Genomic DNA, 19,318 nt, shown 5'->3' with positions numbered 1-19,318 from the left:
CATGGGAAATGTGTGTCTGTCATAGCAAAATCAGCCTGTCTTCAACGGTTTAAAAGGACTGTACAGTTCTGGTTGAGGTAAGGCTTTAGCTTTTAATGTTTTGTGAGATATTCAGAAACCACTTCATCGAGATGTCAAAGAGCATGTACAATTCTAAGGGGAATCAAAAGTTTATTTGATGAAAATCGGTTTCGAAATGGCCGAGATATCCAAAAACAAGGTGAAACAAAGAGATCCTAATAAAAGTCATGGCCTGTCGCCTTTTATTATTATTGCTTTTTTTTATATCTCGGGCATTTGAAAGCCAATTTTCATCAAATAAACGTTGAATCCTTCTTAAAATTACATCCTCTTTCATATTTCATAAGAGGTTTCTCATTATCTCACTAAAGTTATAAACCTGAATCCTCCCCTCAACCAGTACTGTACAGTCCCTTTAATGTGTGTCCTACAAAGCATGTGTATTAGTGTAGAAATTCAGTTAACCCATTGAGGACGGGCTGATTTTGCTACAACATGAATTTCCCATAGACACTTGCCTGAGTATACTCGGGACTCGTCCTCAACGAGTGAAGTACATTCTTTGAATAAGATTAATTTCACATATCCTATAGCTGATCACAAGTCTTGAGACAAATGTTGTCAGTGAACATCTGCATGATATCTTGAGTTATGCACTGAATGGTCAGCACAACTAACTCTTTACTTCCAACTAGATTTTGTACAGAGACTCTGTATTATAAACATGGAAGAAGTGCGCCTACAAAAGAGTTAATCTTTGTATACCTACCTCCCTGGCAAGGGGAATCATAGTAAGCATCTGGGTATGGATTACCAGCTTGGAATGCATCCTGGTTTTCTATAATCAACTGTGAGAAGATCAAAATCATCTAGATTTATCAAGGAATCAATACATGCACTCATAGATCACTTATTTTCTTAATGCATTTTTTTTTTTGCTGTGGTTTTATTTTTGTGAATTTTGGAAGGGGACACATGTCACCAGAATTAAAACTACGCTCAAAATTTTGCCTCAGGACTGTAACATCATGTAGGCCTAATGTATAATAATGTCGCCTCCATAGTAGAGCAACTAAAACTTTTCACTCCTTGAAAAGAGAACACTTCTTTTGCTGGGCTTAAATGCAAATTCAACCATTTGCAAAATTGTTTTACAAGTCTGGATTTGCAAAATATAATGCTTGTGAAGTTGTGTAATTCATGGTTTATGCTGTATATTGTGATACATAAGAACTACTTGAAAATGAATGAATCAATAGAGATAAACAAATAATGACTGAAATCATAAAGCTGTAACTTAAATTGTATGTGACAGGTTGCATAATATACTGGGCTTCAGCAAAAAAAAAAAAAAAAAATTATGACAATTTACAAATTTAAGATCATTCAATATGAAATGATCGTATGTCATTAACTCTTCCCGGGGTGTGTGGGCAGTGGGTTTGTCAGCACCCATCTGAATATTAAATCATATAACATTTGATAATGACTGTTTTCACCAGTTGTGTATAATCACTGAGCAAAATAAAGAGAAAAGTTAATGAACTTCAACAGGAAAAAGAAAATCAGTTTCCTGACATTTTTTTGAGCCATTTCTTCATCAGTGTGGAAACAGTGACCTCTCAGTGTTTATCACTGACTGAGCTTTCCAAGATTGCCTTCAAGACATACCACTACCAATTTCAGTACACCGAGTGTTGGAATAACAGTTTACATGAAGCATTAATCCTATTTTAACTGGGCTACTGTACGAGCTGAAATTTTCGCGGTGGTTTTATTTTCGCGAATTTCGCGAATCGCCTTTGAACCGCGAAAATAACAACGCGCAAATAGTTACGTTCAGTTAGACCGTCGCAACCGCGAAATTAACAACACGCGCAAATGTCCTCCAAGTAGCAATTCGCGAATATATCTGTACGCGAAAATTTCAGCTCGTACAGTATTTGAGACCAAGTTTTTACTGGGGGGGGGGGGGGGGGTGTCAATTTGACCCCCCCCCCCCCTTTCAGATCTCGGCCGCCGATCGTGTACAAAATTTGGCCTAAAGATAGAGCCAGATGTCAACTACAAGATTAGATGGTCATACAATAGAAAAATATTACCTTTCTATTTTTAATAAATTAATTATGCAAATTTATGCATGAAATCATATTTTCACCTATAACTCCATTAAAAAGACTGAAGATTGCTAAATTTTTGTGTCAGAATTCCTCAAGACACATTAAACAATTTTCTTGTAAAAAAAATAGCACAATCAAAATCAGTTTCTTTTGGTTTTTGTTGTTTTGTTAATTTCTTATGTATTTTATTGTTTTTTCGACCTTTTGTTTTCTATTGTTTTTTTGCCAAAATTTGTTGCAGGCACTTTTTCAAGCTTATCTACACTAGAATTGATTAATTTCAATGGTTAAAAGTTGAAATAATCTAATTCATATCAATTTAACCCCAAAACACAATTTGCATTGGATTTGCACACAATATCATGAATTTGAGCTGTTTTCGGGTTGACATGCTTTAAATACAAAACATTATGTAACTTCAGAACAGCATACCCAGACGTTACAAATTTGGTCTCAAAATATGTGGGAGACTTCAATGAAAAAAGTCATGAAACGACACAGCAAAATCTTTGCGCGTTGCGGAATCGTGGCATGAAACGTCCCAGTTAAAATAGGGTTTAACTCTTTCTCTGGCAGGGACTTTGGAAAGTGTACATATAATGCTATGGAGTTAACTGTGCCAATCAGCACTCAAAGTACACCAGAAGTTAAATCACCTGTTTGTAGTCAACTTGGCCTCTTGTATCTTTGAAGTATTTTGTGGCCCGGTGTCCTGCAAAGTCAAAGCATACATTATGTTACTGTTGTCTAAATATGTTTACACTGATTAGCACTATGCATAACATATGTCAAGTCATAAAGTGAGTATATTTTTTGACTCAAGGGCAGAATATTTAAAGATCATTAAAACAAAAAGAATTTAAAAAGGAAAAAGTGCCGGCAACTAATAGTTTGATCTCACTTTTCAATAAATTCCCTGTGGGTGATTAATTGTACAATAATGAAGTATGGCACCCGCACCAAGGCTCGACCTCCCGTGCCTAGGTTCAACCATGCGTAAAAGCATAAGCTTTCTACATGTAGCAGGTGGTCAAATTTTGGACGCTGTTGTGCACTGGTCAAATTATAGGCGGCTGGCGTTAATAAAGTGAAGTTAGTGAATGTTTTCTGTAAATTTATGGATGGTGTCAGCAAGTAAGCAGAAGAGCATTTAACTGTCTGATATGATGTTTTATGCCTATGGTAATTGTTCTTACATCATCTGGTTACTTTTATAGAGTAGCACTGCATGGAGTACAAGCTTATGAAAGTAGACAAGAATCTTCAGGAATGAAGGAGGGAAATTGATATGAAGAAAAAGACATCTACTTGTCAGTACTACCGGTAACTGAACATCTAGTTTAGAAGTAGAAATATCAATTATAAACATCAAAGTGAGAAAAGCATGTATGACCTACAAACGTTAGACTTCTGGGTGCTTGTTTTCACCTCAGGATGAGGGAACTGTAATTCATCACTTAAACTGTGGTAAAAAGTGTGAGATTGACTGAGCCAAAGTACTGTAAAACAAGGAATGTTCGCGTGCATTCTAATTTCGCGAATTTCGCGAGCGCCAAGATTCGCGAAATTTCTTGTCTACACTATATATGCATTGAACGCCAGTGGCAATTCGCGAAAATTTCATGCCACGAAAAAGGCCGTCGGCTCCAATTCGCAAAAATTTCGTGCCGCAAATATATCATGTTTTACAGTATACAATGTATGATGGGCTGTGTTGAATTGACTCCTAATCTACATTTAACTAGAGAAGCACTCTGAGAGCGCAGACCTCCACCAAGCAGCTCATTTCTACCACTGATCTTTTTCTTCCTAAGAGATCAGTGATTTACACCCATACGTATGCATGCTGAAAATTGTGCGATTTCCCAATACATGCAAGAAACCTATTGACTATTGTTAAGTCATCAACTTCCTGTTGCAGAAATTAGAGCATACTGCACTTTAGTGCACTTATGCAAACCTCAAAAAATGTGCAGCTGGAACTCCCAAGTTCATTACCTCCGCCAAGGGAGGGTTAATAAAGTTAGTAGTTTAAGCTGCGCATTTTTGAGGTTTTCATATCAATGTGCACTAAAGTGCGTGCTTTAGTTTCTGCTAGAGGGTGAGGCGCCACGCAGCTGGAAGGTGCAGTAATGTAACAAAGTCAAAAGGACTAGTATTGGGAAATCGGGCCACTTTCAGCATGCATGTAATGGGTGGAAATCACCGATCTCTATATGAAAGAACAGGATCAGCAGTGGAAAGTAGCTGCTTGGCAGAGGTCTGTGCTCTCAGAGTGCTTCTAGAAACTAGTTGTACAATGTACTTGTAGTTGAATTGAATATGATATATTGAATATAATTCCCGAATCACTATCAAAATTCAATCATCTCTTCCTTGTTTCACTCTCAACCTTTCCTGTAAGTTTCAGCCAAATGCATTCACACATTTTTTTTTTAGTTATTTTGCACAGAGACAAACAAACAAACCAATGCCGATGAAAACATAACCTCCTTGACCCCTTTGCTGAAGTACCGGAGTAACAAGGAATCAATACATGTCATGCACTCATCTATCACGATTCTTACACATTATTACTTTGCTGTGGTTGTTAATCATTTTTGCAAATTTCGAGAGGCAACTGATATCACCTACATTAGCAATACTCAAAATTGTTGCCTCCTGTAACATCATGCAATGTAGATATTCCGTGGTCTCTGTCACTGGTATTAAGTGATAGTGTCTAGTGATAGGCCAATGGCAATGTTGGGAGAGCTACAATTGTATAGCCTGTGCAGTCAGACCGCAACGCTGCTGTTAATGAGCTCAAATCAAAAATTTATCGTACGCGCAGGTTTTTGCGCATGTCCTTCTCAGCACCCGAGATTTTGCGAGATAATTCAGAGACAAAGTGCATGGTCTACGAGATTCACTTATTGGCGACATGAAGATCTACTATCCGTGACCAATTGACATGGTTTGTGAATATTTGAAATAAATCACACCTTTTAGTGCTTACATTATACAGAATGAGCTTATGATATCATTATTCGTATCTCTGCATTATATTGATATTTTCCAAACGACCCTGAGACAAATTAGAACAAGGCTTTCTATTTATTGCCAACCCGACCCGTTCATAGGTTGAATCACCACATGAATGATAGTCAACGTTTTAGATATACCTGTTATAACAGCACACTAAGAACTGAATTGGTCCCTCGCTTAGAAAACAATAAAAATTGAAAGTCTCGTCGAGTAAAAATCATAGTGTGGCAATTTGAGATACATGCGCTCCCAGGGTATCATTAGATAAATTACTCAGCGATGTATACAGTGGATTAATAAGGAATAATTCTAATACCAAAAAGAGAGCCTCAAAGAACTCATGTGTGCAAACACAGTGCTAGATCTTGTATTATTGATTTGTATGCTACTTATTAATGCACTCTACTTTTATCTAGTTGTGCCGGCAAAAAAAAAGTTCAAGCCAAAGTTGAGCTGTCGATCAGAGTGGAGTGTTGTTCTTGTTGTTTACGTGGAGATCTTACACCAGCTGCAGTTGCCTGAACCTGAGCGCGTATACACACATTGTGCGCGCGCACACACACACACCATATAGGGTCCTACACTGTCATCTACACACTGTTATGTAGAGTACACGTTTACTGTCATTCCGCGAGGTGCGTTCAACTCTCCACTCAGAGGGAATTAACCAATCAGAAACGCGTATTCGCGGCAAACTGAAATCTCGTCAAAAATTAACTGTACAACGCAATGATTTATTCGCCAACCTGACCCGTTCATAGGATCAGTCCACATAAAGTCATTATGTTTTCATAGAATGATATTTCCTCTTTCATTTTATACCTCTTCCATTTTGGTCCACCTTAATTTCGTCGATCTAGTGTACCCCTTAAGAAGAACGGAAAATATGCAAATTTTGTGTTTTATAATTTCCTTGTTCAGTATATTTTATATGTCATAACCTTTCAAGTGGTCGAATTTCATCAAAGTACAACTCTTCAGCTTTTTATCGATATATAAATCATGAAGATTGATAATGTCGTTTAGATTTACAGACACTCTAAAAATGTGGTCTCCCAGCTCATTACGTATTTATGTCCGCGAGGTCCATGCATACGCGTACGATAAATGCGAAGGCTTTTCAGGACGTTGCGGTCTGACTGTGTGATTCCCCAGCGCACTTATCAACTTGGTCATGCCCAGCGCTTCGGCGTAACTTCCCTCTCTGTTCCGCTTTCAGTCAGACATCTACCTAACGAACGTTAGCTCCCTTAAAATCCAGCCATAATTTTCTTTGAATACTCACCTATTTCGATATGCGTCGTAATACCACAGCCAGTGACCAATTTAGCCACTGTCAGAAGCAACAGAAGACAGATCTTCATATTCATTGTGGTTGAATTGTCAAACAAATCTAATCACTTGACCACCAGATCAACACCAAATTGAACGCGCTGATTGTACGTGCATGCAGTGATGAATACGGCAAAGAGTACGTACGTACGTGCGCTCTTGATCTTTGGTATACATGTATGCCCAGGGTCCGGGAGGGGAGGGAGCCTGGGTAAGGGTGCGTGCTATGCTGGAAAAGCCTCCGGATCCACGAATCCCACACACAAACATGCATTGTGGGATGCGGGAACGCATCTACAGTTGGGCGAACTGAGCTCTATAAATGCAGCTCTATGGGCGAACTGCACATCAGAGGCAGGGGGTCCATCTCCTTTTAGAGATTCTCCCAAATATTTTATATGCATTCAGCTCCGAGGCTAAATTGCAGGGAATGAATGTATAGTGAGAGAGAAATATTGCATTATTTCTATGTATCTCAATTGAGAAAAATGATATGAAACGAAAAGAAACCATGAGATTCAGGGGCGGATCTAGCTTTTTATAAAGGAGGGGGTTGGGGGCGGTATGCGAGGGAGCGTAGCGACCGAGCCCGAGCGAGCGGAGCGAGCGAGGGGGGGGGGGGGGGGGGGGAGGGTGTGGGAGGGGGTGTCCCCCCTCCCACAGTAGGGAGAATTTTTGAAAATCTGTGTGTGAAAAAGGCGATTTCTTGCATCTAAAACACCACTATTTTTGGTATAGAGGTCATTGCCATAAATAGAAAAAAATAGAATTACAAGTTTTAAAAAAAAGATAAGATTACAAAAAAATGGTCCCCGGATTTTTTTTTTTTTTTTTTTTTTTTTTTTTGGGGGGGGGGGGTTGGGGTTGCAACCCCCCCCCCCACCCCCCCCCCCCCTCTAGATCCGCTTCTGAGATTTCTGAAGCTTTTGGTAGAAGATGTTTACATTACTTTGCAGATCAACTACTCTCATTATCTATATGCGTGTCTGATAAATGTTTGCACTTGACTAATCAGGAAATTTATGTTTTAACACAATCATAAGCCTGTGGTAGGAGTATTCTTGTTAGAATGACAACATGTTGGCTTGTGAGTGGGGCCTATAATAGGGCCTATGTATTATTTAAGTGACAAAATATATATATATATATATATATATATATATATATATATATATATAATATATATATATATTATATATGTATATATGATGTTCTAATTGTCCTTTGCAGGGTTAAACGTTCGGTCCTTTTATAAAGTTTTTTTTTTTTTATATGAAGGTGCCTTTCAAGCATATTTCATGAATTGATAAATTTATGAGAAAAAAAAGTTTGATTTAAAAGTTCACTTCTACTCCATCATGATGTCAATTACCATTGTTACATGTGTGTTAGATAAACAGTACATCCTAGGCTAGGCCTATATGTTTGGTAGGAAAGAATTACGACCTGGAAGATCATGACCTAGCTTGAACAGTATGTGGAATCATCACGTTCTGTACTTTTTCATGTACACATGAATTATGCATATGCCTATCGGGCTCAGACGGGCTCACAACTAGTGGGGTCGGAACATAAGACATTAAACGTATACCTGGTCCTTATAGGGAGCAAAATGGTAGGGCCTACAGTGCAAATATACAATATATGTATATGAAACATTCTTTTTTCTTGTCTTGTAAGGGATATCAATAATATATCTTGTATTATGTATATATTCATTGACACATGATTATATGAACAGACCAAAAAAAAATATAGCCACATACATATTTTAATACATGAGCCTACACATATTTGATATTATCCTGTCTTAGTTTATACTTTTGTATCTTATTAGTGATTCCTTCAGTATTTTTGTGTGTGTGTGTGTGTGTGTGTGTTTTGTCTGTTTTCATCAAATGTTTCATCAATTCACAATGCAGCAGTCGGAGACAGCAGACGCATAACTTTCATTCTCCAGCCACCACGGAACATCATCTGGAGACAGCTCAATTGCTCTTTAACTTTCTTCGGTGTTTTTCTGCTATTTGCACCAACCTCATTTTACTATTCAGTTATGGGCACGAACTTGATCTCCTGGTCTCGCTCCATTTTTTTTCCAGCAAACTCTACTTCTACAAAGCGCAATCATGCTTATGTCAACCAGAACAACAGTACCACGCCCTTCTGCACGTAAGCAGCCGAGCCGCAAACCTGCCAGTCCACTGCAGCATGGGACATTCCAGACCATGACGTTCGTTACTGTGTAGACCCTGGATATGATACCGGACTTCCAATGGTGAATGAATGTTCAAAATGTATTTGTCATGTTAAGTTGATATAGAGCAAGACCTGTCTTGTATTTTTCTGTAGCCTGTTCATGATTCACAGTAGGATCCTATTCTCTTGTCAGAATGTTGTTTTGACGTCCATTGCAGTCACGGTTACCCCTCATTTGAATACGAGCATAACCTTTATTTTGAGTAAGGCATTATGCTTTTACACTCGAGTCACTTCTTGTATGAGACTAATCTGTAAACAGTAACTATCATGTCATTTAATACAAATCATTTTCTTTTTCTTTCTTTCTTTTTTTGCTGTTGTTGTTTGATCATTACATTTGGTTCTTCACAGCTCTTTTTTTTTTTTTCGCAGAGTCAGTTTCATATTTTTATACGTCATCGATTGAATATTGACGTCTCATCATCTTATTGTTGTGATTATTCTACCACTATCTAGATAGTTTTGGTGTAGGAAATGCAAATAGAGCCTTGAATAATAGACGGTAGCCTCATGTGCTACGAACTACGTCAACTTCGTCAACGAATTCTAAATTCGTTGACGAAGTTGACGTAGTTCGTAGCACATGAGGCTACCGTCTAATTTCTGTAGATCTATTTCATAGAACTGTTTACTATTATTCCAGAATTTAAGACATTTTCGTCCGCAGTGTGAAAATAATCATATTATTCCTCTGTATTGAGGGGTCTGTGAAGTGCAGGTGCGCGTTGATTTGTGTTGGTGTTGGAATGTGTTTTTTCTTCTTCTTCTAATTCTCTTTTATTTGGATCGCTTGGATGCGTCAGCGGGGGACCAGATTATACGCACGGTGTTCTGGTTGTGTCCTCATTCTGCCGATTGTTGCTGGGGTGCTGATGTGATTGGCGGAAGGCGTTGAAAGTGCGCCCTCCAGTGACCGTGCATGGCCTGCAAGAGACCCCGCCAGCGATATGTTTTTCCCATTATGGAAAGGCATTTATTTGTGTTGGTGACTTGGATAGAGAATAACTATCAAGTCTTTGACTTTTTTACTCTCTCTAGCCTTAAAACCTGACGGAATAAACCGTTACAAACTTAATATACTTTAGAAATTAAGAGCAAAAATGAAAACAAGATGTTGAGCAAGACCCCGAATGGGAAAACCACGGACCAATATTATCAGTCCAAGCTCTAACACACAGTGCCAAAGCGAGGCGATGCCGAGGTCTGTGGTCATTGTACTTGAGAAGTAGGTAGAGTCCCTATAGTAGGTAAAGTCCCTATAGTCTTAGTCAGTAGACTGCCGTAGACTTTACACACACTAGTGACTTTCCCATACTGGAAATAAAAATATTTATTATAGCACCCCGCCAATATGGCCATGTTTTTTGTTTAGTCACATTCAAAAGCACAATCAAACAACATGCAGGTTGTGCTTGGTCGAGTGGAGGGTGCATTCCGGTGTCTTTTGTGCGTATTTGTATCAGCACAGATCATCTTTGATGTCACTGCTTTGGCGGTGGTTGGTGGATGGGGTCGCGGCCTGAGTGTTGGTTTGGGGGTGGGGGTGTTGATGGGTGTGTCGGTCGGATTCCAACAAGCAAACAAATTAACATTTCCAGAACGTTTAACGTTGTTTCTTTTCTTTTCTTTTTTTTTTGTTTTTTGTTTTTGTTTTTTGGGGTTCAGTTTTTTAATGTCCCGCGTACATCTTTGTCTAAAACGGATATTTTTTAAACGTGCGTTCAGCGTCAAAATTTGGACTAGGCATTCGTCGCAATGCACAGATTGTTTTTTGATTTTTTTTATTTCTTTTTTTGTTTTTACAAGGTCTTCAACGTTCATATTCGCCTTTAATGAACGCTTAAGAACCGTTTTTATTTGGTTCGCTACGTCTTCGTCATTGGTTTCTATAACTATGTCATGAATATTCATGTACATTTATGAATATTCAAAAATAAAGAATCTGAAAAAAAAAGACTAGTAGAAATAGATAAAAACCATTGAAATCAAGGCACGCAATCTGCCGCGCTTTGTCAATGATGAGCCTAGCGGAATCGCCCTGTATGATGTTGTGAGATGGGGGTATACAACCAACATTATGCTCTCCACAGGAGACAGCTATGAAATAGTAGCCCTCCCAAGTTGGATTACCCTTTTTTTATTCGCATACAACATATTATATATATATATATATATATATATATTATATATATATATATATATATATATATATATATATATATATATATATATATATATATATATATATATATATATATATATATATATATATATATATATATATATATATATGTATATATATATATATATATATATATATGTATATATATATATATATATATATATATACATATATATATATATATATACAGTATACACTCAGAAAAAAAAAAGAAGAAAGTACCGGTAAACGCTTTTTCAAGTTTAGGTTTCTCATAGAATATTTGGCTGCAAGCTAATGTATTATATACCATATTGAAGGTAATTTGATTGGTTATCAACCTGGTAGGTCAACAAAAAGGGAAACTTTACGCATGAATGAACACCATTGTTTTCTCTCTTCCAGGGCACAAAAGTAAAAATTGCGAAACTGAATAAGTTGTCATTCATGCGTATGTACTCTTCCATAGAACAATAAGAACAAACAACACATTTCACATAAAAAGAAACAAGAATCAAGTTGCAAAAATAAACCTTTGGTCCCTTTGATATCTTTAGAGCCCAGAAGACCAATGAAGGCTACAAATAATATAGGAAAATAAAGCATGTTAAGTCAAATCTAAATTCAAATGAAATCAAGAGAAATAATAATTCATAAAAATGGTAGAAATTTGAGGGGGGTTTTTTCAAATTAGGACATTGTAAATAATGTTTGGTTCTTGAAATTGTCACATGGATTTTAAATCACTTTGTATTTACAGAAATAAATAAAGGAATTCTGCTCATTTAATCATCTTTATGCTTGTTATTCCCTATGTCATTCGAAGTTTGACTTGATAGAAAATTCTTACTTTTCCCCTTTAGTTACCCACTTTGTTTTTCTTAGAGGTATAAAGAGATAAAGAGAACAAAAACTTATTTTCCATATATCATTCATGTCTCTCATTGTGGTAAACTGGTCTTTTGTTGTCAATGTTATCTTGAAGAGCATTTGCAAATGAAAGAGAACATGTCAATTTTTGCAATTTTTTAATTTTGTGCCTTGGAGGACAAAAACGAAGGTGCTCACTCATGCGTAAAGTGTTCTTTTTAATAAACCTGTTAGCTTAATAGCCAATTAGATTACCTTTAATACGATATATAAAACATTGACTTTCATAAAAATCTTCTATGAAAAATATTACCTCGAAAAATTGTTTACTTTCTTTTTTGCTAAATGTGTATATAATTGTATATCATATATTAGCAACTGAAAACACACCTTTCACACTGATATATATGTATATATATATATATATATATAGAGAGAGAGAGAGAGAGAGAGAGATTTATAAATTACACGCATCAAAATGGATAATAGTTACCTATGAATACTTCCTTACATCCAACATCAATATCAGTATAACTGATGTATTTGTCGATTTATATTAATAGTCATCTATAAAATTAATGTGCGTGGAAAAAAAAAATGTCTTGGGTTGCATTCCGTTTATAATCATTAATATAATCAACTTTGTATACCTCACTTAATGAATCCTTGTCTCTGAGTCGCCGGCTTAAAATTACGATGACCCGCGAATCATGAGCTGTAAAGCATTCTATTGGCCCTTAAAATAGGCCAATAGCATCCAAGGGGGACCGCTTCATGTAGCATACGAAACTGCCCTCTATCGCAAGTACCTGGATGTACGCGGACTGTCGACCAGGAAGTCGTGGGTTTGATATGGGTATTAACTTTGCTGTTCATAATATTTTATAAAATTATCATTATTACTTGTTGGTTAGATGTTGTGGGCATGTTACAGTAGATATTAACCGTCACATTTCCGAAGCAGGAGATCGTGGCTTTGAATATACGGAGGACACATCTGGCTAATACAATACTTAATGCTCTGTTTGTTTATGTTTTAGAACCTGGAATTGAATGTCGTCTTTTCTTCTTCTTCTTCTTCTTCTTCTTTTCATCAGCAACGGTTTTAAATATTGGCTTCTTTTCTTGGTATTGCACATCAATGACATTTTCCCCACTCTTCTACGGCCGACCAGCCGCTACCAAGACTTCGAAGCAGCCGCGGCCAGTCATTCACCATTCAATCACACAACTGAACAATTCAAGACTAAAACGCCAATACCGCCCAAACACAGCTATACAAGCAAAACCGACCATACAGATAATCGTAATTTGAAGGGGATTTCAAAAACATTATTGTACCCATTTGCAGATGAGCAGCAAAACCCGGGCTTAGCGCTTCAAAATAGCTCTAAAATGTGAGTTAGGAAAAGAAACAACCATGCAATGTAAAAGTGTTAATCAGTTTATGCATACAAATGTGAACAATAGTTACAATAAGATTGTTTATGATAATACAACAACCATGCAGTCATGGCTTATTGAGAAAAATAGGGATATCTCCTATACCTTAGGCTTTATTGCAAAACTATTAAATGGCATAGGATGTTTTATGACACTACTGACCTCTACATATGAATTGAATTGAATTGCTGAAACTGCACTGGTCTTACACTTGAGACACAGTGAACAGTTCCAGCTGTTTATTTTCATATTTCATATCACATCAAATCTGTAAATGTACTTAACAAAAAAGAAACAAAAATATAAACAAGCAATTGGCAAAATTCAAAATATGATATAAGATTGGTAATTACAAGAAAGTGTGTCAGCATTTTCTATGTACATAAAAGACAATTCTCTTTTTGTGTGAAATACGAAGGAACCGCAAAAGCAAAGCTTGTAACCGCGTGTTCCACCCAGAAAGAAGTAGCAATGTAAATACGTTTTGCAATGGAGATAGGACACAAAGTACTAATAACGAAACTATTTGAAAGCTAAAACAGCAAGGAACAAATAGAAGTAAAAGAAAAGAGAAAGAAAATAAGAGAGAAAAGGAAGAGCATAAGTATACTGATTGATAAAAGATAGCATGAAAATACACTGGTATACAAGCATGACCTATATCTACCTACCTATCTATCTATCTATCTATCTATCTATCTATCCATCCATCTATCTAAATACATCATTTATGTGAAAAATTGAACATTTTCAAAATCACTGCTCCCAACGGTAAACAATACCTTTTAATCTTCGACACGGACACAGTACCAAGAAAGCAACGCTGTTTCCAATGCATCGTGCATCGCCCAACACCCATCATGCCCCCCCCCCCTTATTCCAACGTCCACAATAGAGACTATGGGGGAATCCGTCCCATCCTCAACATCAGTCCTTAGGAAGAACTGTCGACTTGATTGATGTGCTTAAAAAGTGTGTTAGGAATTATTGTAAGTGTCTTTTTCTTTATTTAACTACAGTGGTTTTGATCAGTTCTTGTACATTTCTTTCGTTTCTGTTGCATTGATGTATGGGTCTCTTTCTACTTATATCCGTGGAATTTTCTTCTTATCAGAACTTCTTTGATATTCATAATTTGTCTGAATTAATACTAATACAACGTAACTTTTTATGGAAGGGGGGGGGGGGCTTTCTGCATTCATAACACTTTCCAATCATCCACACACACAATGGTATATTCCTTGATACTGAACTTATGTTCTTCATGTACTTGTTAGTTTTTTTTTTTCTCTGCCTTTTCGTAATCACACTTTGTTCCCTCAATGTTTTTTTTTTTTACTATTCCCCTATTTTCACTTGTATGGATTTGATAGAAAGGTTGAATTATTTTGATGGCAATTAAAACGTATTTTTGAAAGAAAATACTTGCAGTAACCAGCATGCAGTAACCAGTAACTTTACCCTAAAGTTGCCACAAAATGATAAGTACATCGCAGAAGTGGCATGACGTAAGAAATAGTGACGGTGATAACCATGGTTTTATAAAATATCATCATTGTAATTCAGGGGTAATACGGGATCAGTTGCGCGAGGTGGTTCTTTCTTTTCCGAGGTTGTGTGATATCAAATCTGAGTACTGAGTTTAGGACAGACCCTCAATCTTTGAATGGCATATCATTACCACGGAATTGAATTGTATGCATTCATCATTTCAGCGTATAACATTGAAAGGGAAGACGAAAATTATACTTCCGGCTCTCTTCAAATTAATCTCTCCTGCACTTTCAGTATAGGAGTCAGTGCATTGGTTTAAACCGCACGTCACAATCACCAGCGTCTCTATAACATTCTATAGGTAGTGTGAATAAGTATGTTACACATGAAAAATAACAAAGAGGGGAGGGAGACAATTGCTTCATAGTTCAAATACCAACGATCAAATGCACCTGCAACTAAAGTCGTGGTTTTCCCCAGATTGCGCAATCCGTCTTTAGATGAATACAACTTTGGGGGAGTTCCACTTAGTAGCTTGTCAGCCAATCTGTTTGTTTGAATAGAAATACTCCATGAATGAAAGCAACATTTCTATGGCGTGCAATTGCACTATAAACCCGCATATTCACATAGTGTCCATATCAAGAATACAAGTACCTTTGAAGCGTTATGAGGTACAGGCGTCTACCCCCAATTTGCGGGTTTTTCCGTATAATTGGAGAAAGATCTGCTTCCATTACAGGGCTTTGCATATTTTGATATAATGTTATTTCGATAAACACTTCATTTCCAGAGTGAATATTACTAAACATGCCGCACATATATGCCACTTCTCGATGTCACAACTGAATATGCAGCTATAATAACCTGTTTACTACTGCAAGTCTGGATCTTATTAGAACAGCCGTGATTTGGTAAAATACGTAGGACCTATTGCGGATTAGGTGAAATATTCAGGCGTAAAAGATGGAATTGCCATTTTTCTGACATATTATAGTGACATGAAATAAAGACGGTTGTATTTGATCTTTTCTGTTCATAAGATATTTTTTTTCTAAGTTTTGCATGCTGAGGAAGACGATTACGCTTCATCAAAAGAAAGATGCACACTGTGTATTTTTGTTTCATTAAATCAGAAAGTAGTGCTCCTGACAAAAAGATTTTGAGTTTTAGTCCTCTTAATATGATAGGCCATCGGATACCTAACGAAGTGATTATACCATTTTTAACCCTGCCCCACCAGCAAGATATTTCCTACACACCTGCGTTCTTGCGTCACCTCCGCACAGGGATGCAAGCAAACGAACAACATACACCATCTCCTCGTTTGACCCGTGCACTAAAGAGCAACAACCACTCACCATGCTCACTAGGCCTACAGCTAGATCTCGAAATCCCCCTCACCCTAAAAAAAAAAAAGTTTTATCGTCAAAAAAGAAATCCGAAAAGAAATAACAGAGCGATTGCACATCTTATATATATATATATATATATATATATATATATATATATATATATATATATATATATATATTAAAAGCAACATCTCTACGGTTTAAGTCAATGTTTTGGTTTACAAGTCGAATGGCTCAGAAAATTGAGAGCATTTTTTATTGTAAGATGTATACGGAAAAAAAATACGTTGATTTATAAGAAGGCAATTTTACTTAAAGCTTAGAATTCATTGTATAAATTTTTGGCAGAGAGCATATTTTATTTCACCTATTATTCCGAAAACGGAATTAAATCCAGATTTTAGTACATGCATGATCATTGTGCCAATAATCTGAGTGGATTTCATGATCAAGATACAAATTTAAAAGCTCTTTGTTGCATGAATACCACGTACGAACATTATAGACAAAGTTAATTAAACACCCATGAAAATGCTTTTTTCTTTTATTTGGAAAAAGTTAGATAGATAAGATTGATATGTGCAGAATAAGAATTAACTCATTAATTGCCGGATATGCAAAGATTTCTGTAAAAACTGACGGAAGTTCACCTGAAAATCAGTGTAACCTGGGTGTAAGAAGGCAATGGTTGAGATGAATAACAATTTTATGACATACTGTTTTAAAACGTAAGTAGTATTGGAAGCAAGAAAAAGACTAAAGCTGCAGCAACTGCAGAGTACTGTATTACAAATGCCATTGTTAAAGAGTAATCTAGACGACGGTCAATGAAATGCATCAATTACAATTCAACTGTTTACTCTCCGGTTCACCTCTGTTGATGATGATTGTTTCTTGTCTTTATGCTCTAGCATACACAATATTACGCAAACACGCAGACCAAAATTGAAGAATTACCAAGCGAAGAATGAATCTAATGGCAATAAAATTGTTGCAGCTTACATTTCATCCTAGCAAGATGAAGATGGAATTGATCCTGAAACTGGATATGAAGCTATTCGACGCAGGATAAACTAGCAATAATGAACTCAGCATGGAGATGGACAATGGCATCTGTCGATCTTCTTCTTTTTATTTCCATCTGGTATACACAGGCGAGGATTTGGTTCAAATTACGGTTACCTTTATTAATCTTGTTGAGCGTTCCTTACTTTTTTAAATTCCCGATCAAAATGTTTTAGAAATAAGGTCCTTTTTACCCAGTGGATCGGGCAAAACGATTCCAAGTGCATGGGCAGGGTACAGAATGTCAATAGGAACATAAGTTAATGCACAAAGGGTAAAAAGAGATCTGACGTGTCTGAAAAGGTTCTGTAAGCCCACAATGAAGACAGAGTAACAAACAGACACACAAAAACACACGCGAATGAACATTAAAGGAGACTTTCAATGTCTCATGAACATGTTTTTCAATGCATAGCAATAGACAGTATGACTCGTGACTCTATAACACGTGGGATGATCTCAAGGCTCAAGGAGATTGTAAGGTTCAAGGGATTTCATTTCATTTCATTTCATTTCATTTCATTTATTTCATTCCTCCTTTCTTTTTCGGCAAACATAACACGAAATGAATCTGAAGATATAACATAGGCATGTATTCGACTTTACATGGTAGATAATGGTTAACAAATACGAAATTATACATGCATACCGGCAAAATACAAAGTTATGTTTGGAGAGAAAAAAAGAAAGAACTGAGAGGTTCACTGAGAAGCATGCTTGTAAATTGTGAACCACTCAAAGGATTCTTGTGAATACATTAAACTTTTTTTGTTACAAAGACAGGAGAGAACAAGACAGGACAGAACAAGACAGTAGAAACACAACGACATTACATGACTTTACAGTAGGGTATACCATGACAGTAATAAAACACAAAAGAATAATGGAAAGAAAGGAGAGAAAGACAAAGGAAAGGAAAGGAAAAGCCAACACGTTGAACATCGGGATCAGAAGAGGGAATTGAGGTGCTGAACATCGGGATCAGAAGAGGGAATTGAGGTGCTTCAGCTCGATCAGCCGAGCAAAGTTTGTACAAATAAGATAATGTAAAAAAGTACACAATGATGAAATCAATGATTGACGATGAACCCTTAGGCTGTAAAGACCAGCTAAGTAATGAATCGTATATATCTTAATGTCGTGAAGTGGGTCGACTTCACGGGGTATATGGACGGTTGAGGTCCACGGGGTACACACCAATGAGGATGTCGGGAGACTTCACTTAAAGGAACTTGGGCCTTTAATGTTTCTAAATGACTCAAGAAACCAAAACAAAAAAAAAACCTGAATCCAACACAGGAATCTCTGTTGTGTTACGAGTTCCCGTTTGTCAGAACACATCGTACAAACCCGGATTTTCTCCAAAATCGGGATGATTGTCCAAAACTTTGACTTTTCCTCCGACGCAAAACGTGTCCTCTTCCTCTGGCCGTTCTTAGAGTGAATGAAACTCACGCAGTCTCTCCGAGCTGACCAGAGGAAGATTTCTGACCCAATCACTCTTTTCTTCCAAATTATTATTCTTACTCTAAAATAATCTTGGTTTTCCACAAAGCGAAATAAACATGAATATACCTTTCGAGAATCACAATACCATGAAACTAATTGTATCTGAAATTATCATAGCCGATGTTTTTATTTTATAATTTTCTCCAGGAGAGTTACTTGCTTGCTCGCGGATGACCACATGATGTCATCGCAAGTTAAGCGGTTTTCTACGAAATACACCTTGATTAAAGGTATTCTCCGGCTTTTTTTAGGCAAAAACAGCAATACGAATGAATTAAACTGTATTCAAATCCCTTTTTGATTCCGTTTATGCGCTGTAGGGAAGTGTTCTATTTCAAGCATCTTAATCAGCCATAATGATTACCATTATCATCGAATTTATTTGCACAAACTAAAAAATTAATCTCGTCAATTTTCCATTTTCCGACATTAATATGAGTTCAACAAAAAAAAATTAACTTATGTACGCTTAAACGAATTTAAAGATAAAGAATTTTTTATATCACAACTTAAAGAATTCCAAAATCTAGGGCCAGTGTATATAAATGCATTTTGAGCCAATAACGTTCTCAGAAGGGGTAAATGAAACTCATTAGATCGCCTGGGCCCTGTTTTATGAAGAGTTAATATTGATTATATAGTTGATTTCAACTGCAAGT

General features: G+C 36.6%; 1 protein-coding gene across 1 annotated transcript in view; it reads right to left on the bottom strand.

The window, feature by feature from the left end:
- Window positions 1-6,575, bottom strand: part of LOC140227378 (phosphatidylinositol-glycan-specific phospholipase D-like) — a 30,783-nt gene extending 24,208 nt beyond the window's left edge. The window contains exons 1-3 of the mRNA XM_072307789.1: window positions 6,454-6,575; window positions 2,798-2,853; window positions 791-869 (exon numbers count right to left, since the gene is read on the bottom strand). Coding sequence (XP_072163890.1) covers window positions 791-869; window positions 2,798-2,853; window positions 6,454-6,538 — 220 coding nt within the window. The 5' untranslated portion in view covers window positions 6,539-6,575. The remainder of the gene's footprint in view (window positions 1-790; window positions 870-2,797; window positions 2,854-6,453) is intronic.
- Window positions 6,576-19,318: the final 12,743 nt, after the last annotated feature.

Source organism: Diadema setosum, chromosome 4, assembly GCF_964275005.1.
Source record: "Diadema setosum chromosome 4, eeDiaSeto1, whole genome shotgun sequence".
Classification (NCBI taxonomy): Eukaryota; Metazoa; Echinodermata; class Echinoidea; order Diadematoida; family Diadematidae; genus Diadema; species Diadema setosum.
This window is presented reverse-complemented; position numbering and strand designations above follow the sequence as displayed.